This window comes from Nerophis ophidion, linkage group LG16 (assembly GCF_033978795.1).
Source record: "Nerophis ophidion isolate RoL-2023_Sa linkage group LG16, RoL_Noph_v1.0, whole genome shotgun sequence".
In the NCBI taxonomy this organism is placed as follows: domain Eukaryota; kingdom Metazoa; phylum Chordata; class Actinopteri; order Syngnathiformes; family Syngnathidae; genus Nerophis; species Nerophis ophidion.
In genome coordinates this window covers 35,700,052-35,720,662 of record NC_084626.1, presented here as the reverse complement: position 1 = coordinate 35,720,662, position 20,611 = coordinate 35,700,052, and the positions used below count along the sequence as shown (strand labels likewise).

The 20,611-nt window shown below is 41.4% G+C and overlaps 2 protein-coding genes across 5 annotated transcripts in view; one reads left to right on the top strand and one right to left on the bottom strand.

Annotated features, from left to right (window-relative positions):
• asip1 (agouti signaling protein 1) overlaps positions 1 to 3,969 on the top strand; it is a 213,461-nt gene extending 209,492 nt beyond the window's left edge. For all 3 annotated transcript variants that reach the window (XM_061875048.1, XM_061875049.1, XM_061875050.1), the window contains one exon: positions 3,783 to 3,969. In XM_061875048.1, the coding sequence (XP_061731032.1) occupies positions 3,783 to 3,799 (17 nt within the window). In that variant the 3' untranslated portion in view covers positions 3,800 to 3,969. The remainder of the gene's footprint in view (positions 1 to 3,782) is intronic.
• Positions 3,706 to 20,611, bottom strand: part of raly (RALY heterogeneous nuclear ribonucleoprotein) — a 54,116-nt gene continuing 37,210 nt past the window's right edge. The window contains exons 5-9 of one of the 2 annotated variants that reach the window (XM_061875035.1): positions 18,931 to 19,085; positions 13,633 to 13,749; positions 8,033 to 8,187; positions 3,981 to 4,025; positions 3,706 to 3,823 (exon numbers count right to left, since the gene is read on the bottom strand). In XM_061875035.1, the coding sequence (XP_061731019.1) occupies positions 3,984 to 4,025; positions 8,033 to 8,187; positions 13,633 to 13,749; positions 18,931 to 19,085 (469 nt within the window). In that variant the 3' untranslated portion in view covers positions 3,706 to 3,823; positions 3,981 to 3,983. The remainder of the gene's footprint in view (positions 3,824 to 3,980; positions 4,026 to 8,032; positions 8,188 to 13,632; positions 13,750 to 18,930; positions 19,086 to 20,611) is intronic. The other variant, XM_061875036.1, reaches the window with a different exon arrangement.

The window sequence follows — 20,611 nt, the reverse complement described above, 5'->3', positions numbered from 1 at the left end:
GTCGCCTTGTTTAATTGTTTGGTTGTCAAATGTTAGAGTTGTATTATTAAATAGAGTTCGGTGTCTAGCAGGACCGATAATCAGCATTTCCGTTTTTTTGGCGTTGAGTTGCAAAAAGTTAGCGGACATCCATTGTTTAATTTCATTAAGACACGCCTCCAGCTGACTACAATCCGGCGTGTTGGTCAGCTTTAGGGGCATGTAGAGTTGGGTGTCATCAGCATAACAGTGAAAGCTAATACCGTATTTGCGTATGATGTCACCTAGCGGCAGCATGTAGATGCTGAAGAGTGCAGGGCCAAGGACCGAACCCTGGGGAACTCCACATGTTACCTTAACGTAGTCCGAGGTCACATTGTTATGGGAGACACACTGCATCCTATCAGTAAGATAAGAGTTAAACCAAGACAGGGCTAAGTCTGACATACCAATTCGTGTTTTGATACGTTCTAATAAAATATTATGATCGACGGTATCGAAAGCAGCGCTAAGATCGAGGAACAGCAACATAGATGACGCATCAGAATCCATCGTTAGCAATAGATCATTAGTCATTTTTGCGAGGGCTGTCTCCGTGGAGTGATTTGCCCTGAAACCGGATTGAAAGGTTTCACATAGATTGTTAGACGCTAAGTGTTCATTTAACTGCTCCGCAACAATTTTTTCAAGGATTTTTGAAATATAGGGAAGGTGAGACACCGGTCGGTAGTTTACCATGAGGTCAGGATCGAGGTTAGGTCTTTTAAGAAGAGGATGAATAACCGCTTTTTTGAATGCTAGTTGACTTTGCTTCTATATCCAGCCAACGCACGGGAGGATCAAATGATGCATACTGCATCATTTGATCCTCCCGTGCGTTCTAATGTTGATGGCCCAGTAATATACAGACGACTTGAGTCTTTGCAAATACTGTAACCTGTGAGTCTTTTTTATTCCAAATGAAGTTTGAAATCCATCCGTTTTCTTCCGCTTGTCCTTCTCGGGCTCTGGAGCCTATCCCGGCTGCATTCGCGCGGAAGGCGGAGAACACCCTGGACAAATCGCCATCTCATCACAGGGCCAACACAGACAGATAGACAACATTCACACTCACTGTGACGGACAAACAACAAATATTCAATCTCTTTAGTCAGTGAAAAGCAATCGCTCAACAAACAAATCACAACCTCTCACTCACCATGGCTCTGAACTGGTGGCTAAAAGAGTCAGTGTGGGGCTGAGGGCATTATATACACACCTGCCCTCACTGATAAGGCCCAATTTGGGCCAAACCATGATTCTCCAAAGCTTGGTGTTGGAGAAGGACACTGGACATTTAAAAGTTAGGATCTCCAAGCCGGAATCCACTGTAGCAGAAATGACTTATCTCCAAGCTCTTTAGCGCCGCCCTAGTGGCTCTCTAGAGCTTTTTCAAAAATATATGAAAAATGGAAAAAGATGAGGGGAAAAAAACATATTTTTTGTTTTCATATGGTTTCTGTAGGAGGACAAACATGACACAAACCTCCCTAATTGATATAAAACACACTGTTTATATTAAACTTGCTTCACTGATTCGAGTATTTGGCGAGCGCTGTTTTGTCCTACTAATGTTGGCGGTCCTTCAACTCACCGTAGTTAGTTTACATGTATAACTTTCTCCGACTTTCTAAAACGTGTTTTATGCCACTTCTTTTTTTGTCTCATTTTGTCCACCAAACTTTTAACGTTGTGCATGAAGGCTCAAAGGTGAGTTTTGTTGATGTTATTGACTTATGTGGAGTGTGCTAATCAGACATAGTTGGTCACTGCATGACTGCAAGCTAATCGATGCTATCATGCTATTTAGGCTAGCTGTATGTACATATTGCATCATTATGCCTCATTTGTAGCTATATTTGAGCTCCTTTGGGTTATTTCAAGTCCTCATAATTCAATTTATATCTCATGATACACTATCTGTATGTAAGATGGCTTTTAATTTTTTGCGGCATCAGATGGATTTTTTTAATGTATTTTTGGTCCAATATGGCTCTTTCAACATTTTGGGTTGCCGACCCCTGTACTATGTGAATACTTTAAACTTGTGATGGTTTATTAATGATGTAATTACAAAAGAACAGCATTCTTAATCCCCCGTCAAATTGGTCCCAGCTAGTGAGAGAGGCTACGGGGTATTTAAGTGGTAAAATGCTTTTTTGTGAATAAATGTTCGTAAACTGTTTACAAATGCGTGTCTTGCCATCCTTGGTTCTGAAAGTCCGGTTTACAAAGGTTACATTACATTCACCCGAGGTGGGGTGTGACACTCACATTCACACACATGGGCTAATTTAGTGTTGCCAATCAACCTATCAATCAATCAATCAATGATTATTTATATAGCCCTGAATAACCAGTGTCTTAAAGGGCTGCACAAACCACAACACAAACCACTGTGACATCCTCGGTAGGCCCACATAAGGGCAAGGAAAACTCACACTCAGTGGGATTTCGGTGACAATGATGAATATGAGAAACCTTGGAGAGGACTGCAGGTGAACCGAAAGCAATGGATGTCGAGCGGGTCTAACATGATACTGTGAAAGTTAAATCCATAGTGGATCCAACACAACCCTGAGAGTCCAGTCCAAAGTGGATCCAACACAGCAGAGAGAGTCCCGTCCACAGTGGAGCCAACAGGAAACCACCCCAAGCGGAGGCGGATCAGCAGCGCAGAGATGTCACAGCCGATACACAGGCGAGCGGTCCATCCTGGGTCCCGACTCTGGACAGCCAGTACTTCATCCATGGCCACCGGACCGGACCCCCTCCACAAGGGAGAGTGGGACAGAGGAGAAAAAGAAAAGAAACGGCAGATCAACTGGTCTAAAAAGGGAGTGTATTTAAAGGCTAGAGTATACAAATGAGTTTTAAGGTGAGACTTAAATGCTTCTACTGAGGTAGCATCTCGAAATGTTACCGGGAGGGCATTCCAGAGTACTGGAGCCCGAATGGAAAACGCTCTATAGCCCGCAGACTTTTTTTGGGCTCTGGGAATCACTAATAAGCCGGGGTCCTTTGAACGCAGATTTCTTGTCGGGACATATGGTACAATACAATCGGCAAGATAGGCTGGAGCTAGACCGTGTAGTATTTTATACGTAAGTAGTAAAACCTTAAAGTCACATCTTAAGTGCACAGGAAGCCAGAGCAGGTGAGCCAGTACAGGCGTAATGTGATCAAACTTTCTTGTTCTTGTCAAAAGTCTAGCAGCCACATTTTGTACCAACTGTAATCTTTTAATGCTAGACATGTAGCATATATCTCACATTCTATATTGTGTTTTGGAAAAAGGTTGTCATAAACATTACTTAATTCGTTAAAAAAAATAACACATTTTATGCATGTATAAATGTATTTCTTCTTTCCTTCATGGATCTAAACTGTACCACAGCCGGTATTTTTTAATATATATTTTTTGTAATATTTCCCACGACCCTAAAGGGAAAAAGCGGTAGGAAATGGATAGATGGATGGATTTTAACAATGTGTTTGTTCTCTTTTTGGCCGAAGTAAGGCAAAAAAAAACAATCTGAAGTTGTCTTTATTTTTTTTAGTTTTAATGCCATGATTTTAATAGTCCGGCCCGCGTGTGCACAGATTTTCCCCCACGCGGCTCCTGAGCTAAAATGATTTTGACAACCCTGCTCTATTGTAAAAGAAGCTACACAAGCTAGGCAGAGCGGGGCTTGGATGACAAACAGAATCAAATTGTGTTTTAACCTTTTATTTACATAAACATGTTCTGCGTCTTCCTGCAGTGGCGGTGGCGGCGTAGAGTCTTACGAGGAACCCGGCGACCCTGCGAAGACAAATGTGAGCCTCCGTTTAGAGCAAAGTTTATTATGCACCCACTTGTTAACGTTGATGATTGTAATGGTGGTCCTTGTTCAATCCTCAATGAACAAGCTTAAAGACTCTTTCAAAATAAAACTGCATGCAGACGAGGCGGGGCTAACCTTTCATGTGTGGATGACATCCATCTTTGACAGGAGGAGGTCGCGCTGAACAACACACACATACTTATCATGATACATATATATATATTTTTTATATATTTGTGTTTCCTTTAAATTGGTGCTGTCATTGTGAAAGCATTACCTTATGTGATTTATCGCAAAAAAATGTATGACATGAATCATGTATAAACTTAGATTAATCACGCACATTTAAAAAAAAAAGTCCTTCATAGATAGATAGATAGATAGATAGTACTTTATTGATTCCTTCAGGAAAATTTAAAAAACATCAAAATATTGGTCTTTTAAAGTTTTTTCAAATTATTTGGGGACTAGTTTTCTGCCATTAATCGCAATTAATCAAAATTCAAACAGGGTGATTATTTCTGATTTGAAAAATGTATCGTTTGACAGCACTACTTTAAAGTACCTCAACTTCTGGGTATGGCCAGCATGGTGGTAAAGGGGTTAGTGCATTTGCCTCACAATACGTAGGTCCTGATTAGCCCTTAGTTCAATCCCAGGCTCGGGATCTATCTGTGTGGAGTTTGCATGTTCTCCCCCATGACTGCGTGGGTTCAAAAACATGCACCTGGGGATAGGTTGATTGGCAACAATAAATTGGCCCAAGTGTGTGAATGTGAGTGTGAATGTTGTCTATCTGTGTTGGCCCTGCGATGAGGTGGCAACTTGTCCCGGGTGTACCCCGCCTAGAAAATGGATGGATGGAACTTCGGGGTATGAGAATAAAATGAAACAAATTTAACTTTTGTGTAGGGATTCTATGATATAATCCTTTTTTATCAGCTTTGACAACTCAGTGTGGAGATCAAACTAGCAAATTTACATCTGCAAGTCCTGTCCACTGTGCCAGGGAAGCCAGGAGTGTCCAAACATTTGGATACAAGTTATTATAACCATTAAGATGATTTTATTTACTCTCTAGGCCAGGGGTCACCAGGTCGCCTGTTCTAAAAATAGCTCAAATAGCAGCACTTACCAGTGAGCTGCCTCTATTTTTTTTATTTTTTTTATTTACTAGCAAGCTGGTCTCGCTTTGCTCAACATTTTTATTTCTAAGAGTGACAAAACTCAAATAGAATTTGAAAATCCAAGAAAATATTTTAAAGACTTGGTCTTCACTTGTTTAAATAAATTCCTTAATTTTTTATACTTTGCTTCTTGTAACTTTCAGAAAGACAATTATAGAGAAAAAATATAACCTTAAAAATGATTTTATGATTTTTAAACACATATACATTTTTAACTTTTAAATTCCTTCCTCTTCTTTCCTGACAATTTAAATCAATGTTCAAATATTTTTTTTTTATTATTATTGTAACGAATAATAAATGCATTTTAATTTAATTCTCCATTTTAGCTTCTCAATCATCAATCAATCAATGTTTATTTATATAGCCCCAAATCACAAATGTCTCAAAGGACTGCACAAATCATTACGACTACAACATCCTCGGAAGAACCCACAAAAGGGCAAGGAAAACTTCTGTTTTTTCGACAAAGAATATTTGTGAAATATTTCTTCAAACTTATTATGATTAAAATTCAAAAAAATTATTCTGGCAAATCTAGAAAATATGTAGAATCAAACTTAAATCTTATTTGAAAGTCTTTTGAATTTTTTAATTTTTTGTTCTGGAAAATCTAGAAGAAATATTGATTTGTCTTTGCTAGTAATATAGCTTGGTCCAATTTGTTATTTATTCTAACAAAGTCCAGATTGGATTTTAACCTATTCAAAACATGTCATCAAAATTCTAAAATTAATCTTAATCAGGAAAAATAATTAATGATGTTCCATAAATTATCTATTTTTTTTTCAAAAAGATTCAACTTAGCTAGGTTTTCTCTCCATTTTTTTCGGTTGAATTTTGAATTTTAAAGAGTCGAAATTGAAGATAAATTATGTTTCAAAATTAAATTTTCATTTTTTTCGTGTTCTCTCCTCTTTTAAACCGTTCAATTAAGTGTTTTTATCATCATTTATTCTCTACAAAAAAACCTTCCGTAAAAGGAAAAAAAATGTACGATGGAATGACAGACGGAAATACCCATTTTTTTATATATATAGATTTATTTATTAAAGGTAAATTGAGCAAATTGGCTATTTCTGGCAATTTATTTAAGTGTGTATCAAACTAGTAGTCTTTCGCACTAATCAGTACCCAAGAAGTAGCTCTTGGTTTCAAAAAGGTTGGTGACCCCTGCTCTAGGCAATAAAAACAATAAACAATCTTTTTTACGGAGCTGGTGTAATGTCAACACTTGTTGGGCAATACGTTTTTAATTGGTGAAATACATTTTTTAAGAAAAAGAAAAATTCACAATATACTTTCCTATATGTTATCCGGCTTCTGCTTCTGCACCATAACACCTCGTCTAGAGCCCTAAGGTCAGCTGACGAACTGCTGCTGGCGATCCCCAGATCCAGGCTAAAGACCAGAGGGGACAGACCCTTCTCCGTTGCCGTCCCCTAAGCTCTGGAACAAGCTTCCCCTCCACATTAGGTCAGCCCAGAGCCTGGGGGGTCTTCAAAACCCTTTTAAGACCTATCTCTTCTTGCTGGCCTTTAACCTGAGTTGAGCCCGCCCACTAGGCCACCATTTCTATTTCCCCACCCTTCGCTTTAGTTTTTTTTTTTCAATTTGTCGCACTTTTATTATTTCATTGTTTTATCTTGCAATTTGACTTTTTATCCTAACCCTTTCACTGTATTTCTTTTGCACTATGTTGTTTAGCCTATGCAATGTTTATGTTCTTTGTTTTATTTGGGGTTTTTTTGTTGTTGTTTTTTTGCTCCATGCTTTTTAACCTGTAAAGCACTTTGGTCCAATTTTTAAATTGTTGTAAATGTGCTATATAAATGAAGTTGCCTTGCCTTGCCTTGCCATTCACTATTAATATGTTTTTTTTAATGATATTTAACAATGCGTGGACAAATGGACAGTGTTGCAAAAAAACCTTCTGACTTCAAAAATATTGTTTGAGAAACATGGTTTTTCAATAAAATGGCTGCATTTTAACCAAAACATTTACAATTTAAATGACATAAATTGATTGATTTGCGCTCTAAAGTTACTGCAGATGACGTATTGTCAAAAACAACAAAGTCGCAGCAAAACTATACATACGGCAGTCAAAACGTAAAAGACTATTGTTGTAAAATGGGGGGGGGGGGGGTAATAGGATAATAGGGGATGCAAAACAATAACATTTTTTTTTTTAAGTGGAATACATTTTCATAACATGGTCACTACTGCATACTTTCTCTTGTTATATTCTTATTTTTACTGTTATATTTGTATTCTTATTGTTGCTTTTTATTTTTATTCTTATTGTTATATTTTCTATTTTATTTCCATTTATATCCCCATTATTTACTTTTTAAATTTGTTCTCAATTATGTACACTGCTGCTGGAATTTCAATTTTTCTGAGGGAACTCTCCTGAAGGAATCAATAAAGTACTATCTATCTATCTATCTATCTATCTATCTATCTATCTATCTATCTATCTATCTATCTATCTATCTATCTATCTATCTATCTATCTATCTATCTATCTATCTATCCATCTATCTATCTATCTATCTATCCATCTATCTATCTATCTATCCATCTATCTATCTATCTATCCATCCATCCATCCTTCTATCTATCTATAGCCAGCAATGTACTGTATGTCCAATTTACTGGACGCATGATTAATGAAAGTTTTTCTCAAATCACAAAATCAATGCTCAGAATTCATCAAGAATATTAGCTTCTCTTTGCTTCATTTCCACATTTTTGTTTTGGACATGTATTGTGGAGGGACAGTAGACTTTTGCATGTATTTTATTGGTATTTTTTTTAGCATCTACTGCAGCGACTGATGCGGAACGTTGACTTGAAGACTCATGCGTGTAAGAATAATTGTATTTCTATAATACATCGAGGGTCATTTACTATACTTTGGACACCCATGCCCTTGGTTAAAAAAAAAAAAAAGAGCCCAAATAGTGGATAAGTGTATAGAGGTTTTGGATGCACCATGTGGTTGTCGTCTTGCATGTCCTCTTCCTCGTCGCCCTCGCTGCCCGGCCGTGGATCCGCGTACTCCTCATCAGCTTCTTCAACATCCAAGCTACATTCCTCTCCCTGCCAAACCTCCTCCTTGCTGTAACGCTGCAACGACGTCCTCTTTTCTTCAACAGCAAAAAAAATAACAATGACGTGTGAGTGATAAATACACAATGCGTGCCGCAGGTCTCAGTCTGTGAATGAATGCATGAAAGGTTGGACTAGAGTCCCCACATTAGTAACCTCTGACCTCACAAAAGGGTTAAGCGAATATTTTAGTGTGTGTAGCATATCGAATGAGGTCAGAGGTCAATCATAGAATCCGCCCACTAAGCCCGTAGAAATTGTCCCCATCACAATGGTGCATACGTCACAGTGATGGATATTCACACTTTGATCGGAGGCGTCATCGGGTCTCCTCACACCCTAACACAGGCCACGTTTGTTTCTTTCTGCTCTACATTATCATCATTATTATCGTCATCGTTATTATTATCATCATCATTATCATCGCATGATGGCTTCCAGACTGCACATCTGACTTTTGTCAAAAACTTAACACTTTTTCCATCGCACGCAAATTGTACATTTTACATAAGATATGCATGTATTCAGAAGAATTTTTTTTTTTTTAATTACAATGATTTAAATAATAAATAATATTTTTACATACATATTTCTGTTAAATCGCATGGGAATAATTATGTATTAAATCGTTTTACACATAAATAACTAAATAATTTTAATGACTACCTATTTTTTTCAAAGAGGTTTCGCCTTTGAAAAACATGCATTTAAAAATCAAAAGCTGTTAACCCAAAGTTGCATGTTCTAATATTAAGAAACTTTTATCAATAAAAATATCAAAATAATAATTATTTATTTTGTATCAAATTAAAATAATTGATACAATATTTTATACAGATATAATTAAATTATATATACATGTATATATATAAATATATAATTTAAATATATCTGTATAAAACATTGTAAAAAATATTGTTATTTTATACGTATATAATTTAATTATATCTGTATAAAATATTGTATAAATTATTTTTAATTTGATACAAAGTAAATAATTATTTTTATATTTTTATTTTTAAAAGTTTCTTAATATTAGAATATATATACCCATACTGAACTGTAAATTGACTTTAAAATTGTAAATACCCTGATTAGGTACATCGGCACATTATCATGAGCAATGGGGTCAGAAGAGCAATACTTTATGACTTTTTCAACACCATAAAAAACCCAATTGTATTTTATTTCTTTATTACATGTCACTACTAAGTCCTGTCATTTGCTCATAAATATTTAAGATAATTACCAAGCGCTTTTCTTGTAATGTTTTCCATCGGACAAAACAATTTGGCATCTTATAAAAAACCCGGACGACCGGTCCAAAGGCAGTAGAAAATGGATGGATGGATGGACGATTCACTGATGGTTTAGAGCAGCCCTCTGTGGTCAAAACCAGTATTACAGCCACTGGGCAAAGCTTTAGATGGATTTTTCCTTTGGCTGTGTCAAATGGAATATAACAGTCAGGACATTTAAAAAAGGATACTGTGTAAAATGTTTACTTTAAAGTTAAAGTTAAAGTACCGCTGATAGTCACACACACACTAGGTGTGGTGAAATTACCTTCTGCATTCGACCCATCCCATTGTTACACCCCCTGGGAGGTGAGGGGAGCAATGAGTAGCAGCGGTGGCCGCGCTCAGGAATCATTTTGGTGATTTAACCCCCAATTCCAACCCTTAATGCTGAGTGCCAAGCAGGGAGGTAATGAGTCCCATTTTTATAGTCTTTGGTATGACTCGGCCGGGGTTTGAACTCACTGAGACCGACCGATTTCAGGGCGGACACTCTAGTTCATGGAAGTGTGAAGTTTAGTTTGCGACTCAAAGGAAATGTTATTGCGATATTTACCCGCTTTTTTCCCTCTCCTTTTTAATAGGGAATCGCAACCACATGATGGAACACTTGCATTGGCCAAAAACATTTTGGCCAGATTTCCCCCTCCCCTCAGTTTTGTAGCCAAGACTATTGAGTGTGGTCAGTGTCCAGCACTGCACGCTCACTATTTTGATCCAAAATCCAAATAACAAATAACAGCGCGTGCATCTTATAAAATTGCATGTACAAACCCCGTTTCCATATGAGTTTTTGCAAATAGTCATTAACTTTAGAATTTGATGCCGGCAACAATTGACAAAGAAGTTGGGAAAGGTGGCAATAAATACTGATAAAGTTGAAGAATGCTCATCAAACACTTATTGGGAACATCCCACAGGTGTGCAGACTAATTGGGAACAGGTGGGTGCCATGATTGGGTATAAAAACAGCTTCCCAAAAAATGCTCAGTCTTTCACAAGAAAGGATGGGGCGAGGTACACCCCTTTGTCCACAACCGCATGAGCAAATAGTCAAAAATTTTAAGAACAACGTTTCTCAAAGTGCAATTGTACGAAATTTAGGGATTTCAACATCTACGGTCCATAATATCATCAAAAGGTTCAGAGAATCTGGAGAAATCAGTCCAAGTAAGCGGCATGGCCGGAAAACAACATTGAATGACCGTGACCTTTGATCCCTCAGATGGCACTGTATCAAAAACCAACATCAATCTCAAAAGGATATCACCACATGGGCTCAGGAGCACTTCAGAAAACCACTGTCACTAAATACAGTTTGTTGCTACATCTGTAAATGCAAGTTAAAACTCTACTATGCAAAGCCAAAGCCATTTATCAACAACCGCCGGCTTCTCTGGGCCCGAAATCCTCTAAGATGGACTGACGCAAAGTGGAAGTGTTCTGTGGTCCAAAGAGTCCACATTTCAAATTGTTTTTGGAAACTGTGGACGTCGTGTTCTCTGGAACAAAGAGGAAAAGAACCATCCGGATTGTTCTAGGCGCAAAGTTCAAAAGCCAGTATCTGTGATGGTATGGGGGTGTATTAGCACCCAAGGCATGACTAACTTACACATCTGTGAAGGCACCATTAATGCTGAATGGTCCATACAGGTTTTGGAACAACATATGTTGTCATCCAAGCAACGTTATCATGGATGCTCCTGCTTATTTCAGCAAGACAATGCCAAGCCATGTGTTACAACAGCGTGGCTTCGTAAAAAAAGAGACCAGGTACTTTCCTAGCCCGCCTGCAGTCCAGACCTGTCTCCCATTGAAAATATGCGGTGCATTATGAAGCGTAAAATACAACTGCGGAGACCCCGGACTGTTGAGCGACTGAAACTCTACATAAAACAAGAATGGGAAAGAATTCCACTTTCAAAGCTTCAACAATTAGTTTACTCAGTTCCCAAACGTTTATTGAATTCTTGTTAAAAGAAAAGATTATGTAACACAGTGGTGAACATGCCCTTTCCCAACTACTTTGGCACGTGTTGCAGCCATGAAATTGTAAGTTAATTATTGTTTGCAAACAAAAAATAAAGTTTATGACTTTGAACATCCAAAATCTTGTCTTTGCAGTTTATTCAATTGAATATGGGTTGAAAAGGATTTGCAAATCATTGTATTCCGTTTATATTTATATCTAACACAATTTTCCCAACTCATATGGAAACGGGGTTTGTACTATTTGTGGGCGTTTTGCGGCTGATCTACGAAGACTGTACAGTTGATAACAATTTTAAAAGTGGTGCAGGCCGCCCTATTTAAAAGAGATTTTGTGTGCATTAATACCATCAGTCACCATGGAGACCACCATTTCCCTTCACATTTATGACATAATATGGTTCAAACTGTGGTGTTTTGTCATGTTGATGAACATGCAGCACAAAAATATAATTTGTTCCAACTTTTCTAGGTTATATTGAAGTGTGATCTAGTTTTTAATACACTGGAGTTGCACCCTAGTGTGTGTGCGAGCGTGTGTGTGTGTGAGTGCGTGTGTGTGCGTGTGCGTGTGCGTGTGTGTGTGTGTGTGTGTGCGCGCGTGCGTGCATCCACTTTGTAGTAGGCCGGTTTAAAATAGCATCACCATATTTTGTGGACCATAGGGTGCACCGGATTATAAGAGGCACTGCCGATGAGAGGATGCATTCAGGTCTTTTTTCATACAAAAGGCGCACCGGATTATAAGGCACATTAAAGGTGTCATATTATGATTAATCTATCCATCCATTTCCTACTGCTTATTCCCTTTTGGTTGTCGGGGGAGGGGGGGGGGGGCGCTGGTGCCTATCGCAGCTACAATCGGGCGGAAGGCGGCGTACACCCTGAACAAGTCACCATCCCCAGGTGCATGTCTTTGGAAGTGGAAGGAAGCCGGAGTACCCGGAGGGAACCCACGCAGTCACGGGGAGAACATGCAAACTCCACACAGAAAGATTCCGAGCCCGGGATTGAACCAGCACTACTCAGGACCTTCGTATTGTGAGACAGACGCACTAACCCCTCTACCGCCGTGCTGCGCTCATATTATGATTTTTTTCTAAATTGAAAACACTTCCTTGTGGTCTACAAAACATGTAATGGTGGTTCTTTGGTCAAAATGTTGCATAGATTGTTTTACAGATCATCTTCAAGTCGTTTTCTGACAGTCGCTTCAGGACGCGTCGTTTTGTGGGCGATCTTATTTACGTGGCTCAGCTTCTACAGCGTCTTCTCCCCGTCATCTTTGTTGTAGCGGTGTAGCGTGCAAGGACGCTAGTGGAAGAAGTGTCAAAAGATGGAGCGAACTATTTTAATTACATTCAGACTTTACTTAAATCAACAACGAAGCAGCATCTCCTCATCCGTGGCTCACAAGTGCAACAACGCCGGAAATGTGTCCCGTGAGAAACCGTCCGACCGGAACTCTCTAATAACTAAAGTTTCATAAGTGAAACAAACTACACCGGTAGTTTTTAGCACTTCCATAGGGAGATATAAGGTAGAACTTTACACTACTTTATAATACAAATGGTAACAGCAGAGGGTGAATGTTCCATAACAAGACGATAGTGAAAAAGAAGAAGCTTATCAACTATGGCATCATAGCGGACTACAGTGGCGGACATGCGCAAATTTGCATAACTTATGCAGATCTCAAATACACATCAGCAGGTTCCAGAAGGTAAGAAAAGTTACAAAACGCCAGATAAAAAGTCTGCTAATGGCTTCCATTTTGCGGTCCTTAAACACACACCATAGTAATACTTGTATCTCTGACTACGGTAGCTGTATTGGGTCGGCTTCAAAGTCACACTAAAACATTTTGACAGATTTTTGAGCGCCATGTGTAATGTTCTTTAGTTTCAATGGAACATTTAAAGTTTTGGTGTTGTTTAATGGCGTCATATTGCAGTCTACACGTATCTCTTATGTGTGACTACCGTCTACTGGTCACACTTATCATTACACCATGTACCGAATAAAATTGCTTCGAGGTCGGTAAGCACAACCAGAATTATTCCGCACATTAGGCGCACCGGGTTAAAAGGCGCAATGTCGATTTTTGAGAAAATGAAAAGATTTTAAATACGGTATGTTTAAGGAAGAAAAATTTCACAGCATCTGCGTTATCTGTCTCTCTGCGGCGTGTGTCACCTGTGCAGCTGAGGTGTGTGTCTTTCGCGATGCGGTCCAGTCGTCGCAGCAAAGCTTCAATGTGGTCTTTAATCTGAGTCAGCTGGGACTTGATGGCCCGCAGTTGGATTCCTCTGACTGCTTGAAAGGACAAGAACGACACAGGTGTTTGCCTCAGGAGTCAGGAGCATGGTCCATGAAAACAACATAGAGGAGGCTTTGACCGCACGCACACACACACACACACATACACACACACACACACGCAAAGCAGGTAGTGATTGGCGCTGACAAGTAAGGTCAGCAGGGAGCACGTTCCCATGTGTGCAGCGCCTCAAACATGATTACCTTTTCTCTCCGACGCTTCTTCCTTTCGTCCCAATGAAAGTCAGATGTGAGGAGAGGCACAAAGACTTCTGGGAGGGATTCTGCTTGAGATGTTTGACAGAGCAAGTTGCTCTCAGACGTGCCTGAGAGGACACTTTAGTCTGTTTGGGTTTGTTGTCTCCTGCACTCACCGTTTATTTGCATTTTCGGGGTTTTGTGGGATGAAAACAGGACAAAAGTTGTCCAAACTTGGAAGACTTCAAAGGAAAAGCATAACGCATTTACAATATTTGGGTTTTATCATGCTTTTGAATATTTGTAGCTCGTGTCATATTTTTGTGTGCATGTATTTTATGTGATACGATCAAGTACTTGATTAGCAAGCAGACCAACGTTTTCCCACCAAAGCCTCCCTATAAAAATGTTTTGAAATTATTACCAAATGTTACAAATATTATTCACAATGATTTTCTTTTTAAACTAAAAACAATTGTACAGTGTGACAATTTAACAACTGAATACTTTGTTAATAATATTTTTTTAGTAAATAAAAAAAGAAAGTTTGTATTTATATCATAAAAAATATTTATAATACATGATTTTGGATTCAAATTATTGTACAATTATTGTACGTGCCAGACTTTAGGGACACAGGAGGCTAATCTTTCCTGTGATAAAATTGCAACCAACAAAAGCACCATGAAGATTCTAGCGGGTACTCTCATTCAACCCTTTTTCGATAACACATGCACCTCCTGGTACCCCAGCACCTCCAATACCCTCAAATCTAGACTCCAAACATCCCAGAACAAGCTATAGTCAGGTTACTTCTAGACCTCCACCCCAGATCAAACCTGACTCCTACCCACTTCTCCACAGTGGGCTGGCTTAGGGTGGAGGACAGAGTAAAACAACTTGCACTAAGCCTAGTCTATAAAATTTGCTACACCTCCCTGATACCAAAGTACATGTCAAACTACTTCCAGAACGTAAATGACCGCCATAACCACAACAGCGGGGGGCTCCACAAGCCACATTAAAACCAGATTCCGATCTAACAAAGGTCTTGAATCATTCTCCTTCTATGCCACATCAATATGGAATGCACTCCCAACAGGTGTAAAAGAAAGTGCATCTCTATCCTCCTTCAAAACCGCACTAAAAGAACACCTCCAGGCAAGTACAACCCTAGACTAACACCCTCCCACCATTGTAAATAAACAAATGTAAATAATCAAATGTATATACTTTTTCTTATTAGGGGTGTAACGGTACGTGTATTTGTATTGAACCGTTTCGGTACGGGGGTTTCGGTTCGGTACGAGGGTGTATCGAACGATTTTGTAAACTAAAGGCTTAACAAGCTGCTTTGCAGCTGCCTCTGTCTGAGCAGTGAGCACCCAGCATTGTCCCGCCCACACAACCATCTGATTGGTTACATACAAAGCCAATCAGCAGTGCGTATTCAGAGCGATGTAACAGCCAATCAGCAGTGCGTATTCAGAAAGCTTAGAATCAGTGCTCCTGCGTCGAGATGAGCAGATATGTGTTTAGCAGGTGAGCAGCTGACATCGTACACTCCCCAAATTATAAAAAACACTTCCCAGTCACAACAGTTACAACATCACTATGAGCCCCTTTGACCTTCTAGAAACTTAAACTACAGCTCAACTCTCTCATAGTTCTGGGTTGAGGTGAAGGCTAATTAGCTTTTAGCGTTAGGTTAGCTCATTTTGCTGTGTGTGTGTGTGTGTGTGTGTGTGTGTGTGTGTGTGTGTGTGTGTGTGTGTGTGTGTGTGTGTGTGTGTGTGTGTGTGTGTGTGTGTGTGTGTGTGTGTGTGTGTGTGTGTGTGTGTGTGTGTGTGCGTGCGTGTGTGTTGTGTGTGTATAGTAAAAGTCAACTACAGGCTTCCCAAATGCCGTAATAAATTAAGCATGATGAGTTGACTTGAAACCGTTTAATGTTGCACTTTTTATATATAAAGAAAGGTTTTGTCATTTTATTTAATCAAAGCATCAACTTGAGGCAGTTTAATGTGGATTAACGTGGGTAGAATTATTATAGTGTTCCCAATGCTAAAAGGATAAAGCCATTGTTTACAAATTTGGTAAATAAATAACCAAAAAATGTATATTTTGTTGTTTTCTTACTGTACCGAAAATGAACCGAACCGTGACCTCTAAACCGAGGTACGTACCAAACCGAAATTTTTGTGTACCGTTACACCCCTAGTTCTTATGCTTTCTGAGCTCACTATGTTCACTGCTCGCTGTACATATCCTTCCAAGTCAGACCAACACTGTTTCAATGTCCATTTCTCAGATGATATAACTGTTGATGATTGAAGTGCTGATATCAACCAAACCTATTATTATATAGTAGATTTTATAGTTGCAATTCTAAAATGTTAGGCGGCAGTAGTGTGTAGGCTACGGTGTGTAGCCTCAACCATCCATCCATCCATCATCTTCCGCTTATCCGAGGTCGGGTCGCGGGGGCAACAGCCTAAGCAGGGAAACCCAGACTTCCCTCTCCCCAGCCACTTCGTCTAGCTCTTCCCGGGGGATCCCGAGGCGTTCCCAGGCCAGCCGGGAGATATAGTCTTCCCAACGTGTCCTGGGTCTTCCCCGTGGCCTCCTACCGGTTGGACGTGCCCTAAACACCTCCCTAGGGAGGCGTTCGGGTGGCATCCTGACCAGATGCCCGAACCACCTCATCTGGCTCCTCTCGATGTGGAGGAGCAGCGGCTTTACTTTGAGCTCCTCCCGGATGGCAGAGCTTCTCACCCTATCTCTAAGGGAGAGCCCCGCCACACGGCGGAGGAAACTCATTTCGGCCGCTTGTACCCGTGATCTTATCCTTTCGGTCATGACCCAAAGCTCATGACCATAGGTGAGGATGGGAACGTAGATCGACCGGTAAATTGAGAGCTTTGCCTTCTGGCTCAGCTCCTTCTTCACCACAACGGATCGGTACAACGTCCGCATTACTGAAGACGCCGCACCGATCCGCCTGTCGATCTCACGATCCACTCTTCCCTCACTCGTGAACAAGACTCCTAGGTACTTGAACTCCTCCACTTGGGGCAGGGTCTCCTCCCCAACCCGGAGATGGCACTCCACCCTTTTCCGGGCGAGAACCATGGACTCGGATTTGGAGGTTCTGATTCTCATTCCGGTCGCTTCACACTCGGCTGCGAACCGATCCAGCGAGAGCTGAAGATCCCGGTCAGATGAAGCCATCAGGACCACATCATCTGCAAAAAGCAGAGACCTAATCCTGCGGTTACCAAACCGGAACCCCTCAACGCCTTGACTGCGCCTAGAAATTCTGTCCATAAAAGTTATGAACAGAATCGGTGACAAAGGACAGCCTTGGCGGAGTCCAACCCTCACTGGAAATGTGTTCGACTTACTGCCGGCAATGCGAACCAAGCTCTGGCACTGATCGTACAGGGAACGGACGGCCACAATAAGACAGTCCGATACCCCATACTCTCTGAGCACTCCCCACAGGACTTCCCGAGGGACACGGTCGAATGCCTTCTCCAAGTCCACAAAGCACATGTAGACTGGTTGGGCAAACTCCCATGCACCCTCAAGAACCCTGCCGAGAGTATAGAGCTGGTCCACAGTTCCACGACCAGGACGAAAACCACACTGTTCCTCCTGAATCCGAGGTTCGACTATCCGACGTAGCCTCCTCTCCAGTACACCTGAATAAACCTTACCGGGAAGGCTGAGGAGTGTGATCCCACGATAGTTGGAACACACCCTCCGGTCCCCCTTCTTAAAGAGAGGAACCACCACCCCGGTCTGCCAATCCAGAGGTACCGCCCCCGATGTCCACGCGATGCTGCAAAGTCTTGTCAACCAAGACAGCCCCACAGCATCCAGAGCCTTAAGGAACTCCGGGCGGATCTCGTCCACCCCTGGGGCCTTGCCACCGAGGAGCTTTTTAACTACCTCAGCGACCTCAGCCCCAGAAATAGGAGAGTCCACCACAGATTCCCCAGGCACTGCTTCCTCATAGGAAGACGTGTTGGTGGGATTGAGGAGGTCTTCGAAGTATTCCTTCCACCTATCCACAACATCCGCAGTCGAGGTCAGCAGAACACCATCCGCACCATACACGGTGTTGATAGTGCACTGCTTCCCCTTCCTGAGGCGGCGGACGGTGGTCCAGAATCGCTTCGAAGCCGTCCGGAAGTCGTTTTCCATGGCTTCCCCGAACTCTTCCCATGTCCGAGTTTTTGCCTCCGCGACCGCTGAAGCTGCACACCGCTTGGCCTGTCGGTACCTGTCCACTGCCTCCGGAGTCCTATGAGCCAAAAGGACCCGATAGGACTCCTTCTTCAGCTTGACGGCATCCCTCACCGCTGGTGTCCACCAAGGGGTTTTAGGATTGCCGCCCCGACAGGCACCAACTACCTTGCGGCCACAGCTCCGATCTGCCGCCTCGACAATAGAGGTGCGGAACATGGTCCACTCGGACTCAATGTCCAGCACCTCCCTCGTGACATGTTCAAAGTTCTTCCGGAGGTGGGAATTGAAACTTTGTCTGACAGGAGACTCTGCCAGACGTTCCCAGCAGACCCTCACAATAGCCTCAACCAGTTCTTGTCTTATGTTGAGCCCTATATTGTACTTATTGTACACCAGCTATTTGATTGTAACGTGCATCCGTTGTATTTTTCACTACCAAATTTGGAGGCGTTAAAATCGCCATGTAAAGTCACCAATACTAATCTTGAGCATGTCAATGGGAAATCCAATGTAAATAGCATCGAGCTAGCGCTTGTCAAAATGCCACCGAATCAACTGTGATTTTTTTTTCCACGTCGATTGTCTTCCTAACACCGTTTTTTTTAACATATCCAGGTTTTCAGGCTATTCGTACTCCTCACAGCCATCAGGGGGCGTTTTAAGAGTAAATAATGAAAAGAAACAGGAAGAGTGAAAAGAAAATCTGCAGCTCGTGTCGGAACTCACGTCTGTGCTTACCGCCAGGAAGCATGTTTGCGTTACGCGGCAGCGTTCTAACTGGGAGAGATGTGAGCCGACGGACGAAAGGAGGCGCCACCCGCAGGCCTTTGACTGGCACCGATCGCGCGTCTGGCAACACCTGACCACCGTACTCCATCAGCCTGGCGGGAAAAGGAAGGAAGAACAGGAAGTTGTTAGGAGAAACTTGAGGCATCCATCCATCCATCCATTTCTATCACGGGGGGCGCTGGAGCCTATCTCAGCTGGATTGGGGCAGAAGGCGGTGTACAGCCTGGACAAGTAGCCACGTCTTCACAGGGCCAACACAGATAGACAGACAACATTCACACTCACATTCACACACTAGGGCCAATTTAGTGTTGCTAATCAACCTATTCCCAGGTGCATGTCTTTGGAAGTGGGAGGAAGCCGGAGTACCCGGAGAGGGAACCCACACATTCACGGGGAGAACATGCAAACTCCACACAGAAAGATCCCGAGCCCGGGATTGAACTCAGGACCTTCGTATTGTGAGGCACATGCACTAACCCCTGGTACACCGTGCTGGAACTTGAGGCATATATTATATTAAACTTGAAGAGGAAAATCCTAAAGAAATTGCGTGTGAATGCTCCAATGCTGAAGTTGAACTGAATCGCTGACATAATGTGGTGTGAATGTAAGAATAGTTTAAATGTTGGAATGGTTTGAATGTTGGAAAAGCTGACGCTGAACTGAAATAGTGATGGAACATAGGATGAATAGAGAAATGGTTGGAATGTTGAAATCATTTAAACGCTGAAATTGTTTAAATGTTGAAGTGTTTGAATTTCCAGGGAAACCGGAATTTGGTTTGGAACTTGTGAAAGTGTTAGATCATAGGTGTCAAACTCTGGCCCGCGGGCCAAATCTGGCCCGCCGTGTAATTTCATTTGGCCTTTGAAGCAATATCAAATTAACATTACAGCTGGCCCGCCGGTGCCATACAGCGGTGCCACTGTAACACCGCATTTCAGTGCCCCTGCCGAAAATCTCCCGGTGCAACCATTCTCCAGAATTCCACCCGGACAACAATATTGGGAGTGGGCCTTAAAGGCACTGCCTTTAGCATCCCCTACAACCTGTCGTCAAGTCTGTTTTTCCTCCTCACAAACGGCGTGCCGGCCCAGTCACGTAATATATGTGGCTTCTACACACATGTAAGTAAATGCAAGGCATACTTGATCAACAGCATACAGGTCACACTGAGGGTGGCCATATAAACAACTTTAACACTGTTACAAATATGCGCCACACTGTGAACCCACACCAAACAAGAATGACCAACACATTTCGGGAGAACATCCGCACCGTAACACAACATAAACACAACGGAACAAATACCCAGCCTCCCTTGCAGCACTAACTCTTCCGGACCACTACAATATTCCCCCCCACGCCCCCCCCCCTCCCCCCGCTACAAACAAACACCCCTAACCCCACCCACCTGAGCCCGGACATTAACTGAGCAGTAAAAAGGCCTGAATGGTTGATTCATTCATTGTTATTTTATTTTCAAATGTATTAGCCTCTGGAAAAAGTTAATGTTGATATTTACCTCAGAAGGCTGCAAATACAAAAGAGGCATTTAATTTTTATTTAAATTTGATTTAATATGCTATTTATATTTTTTAATTATTATTGTTAT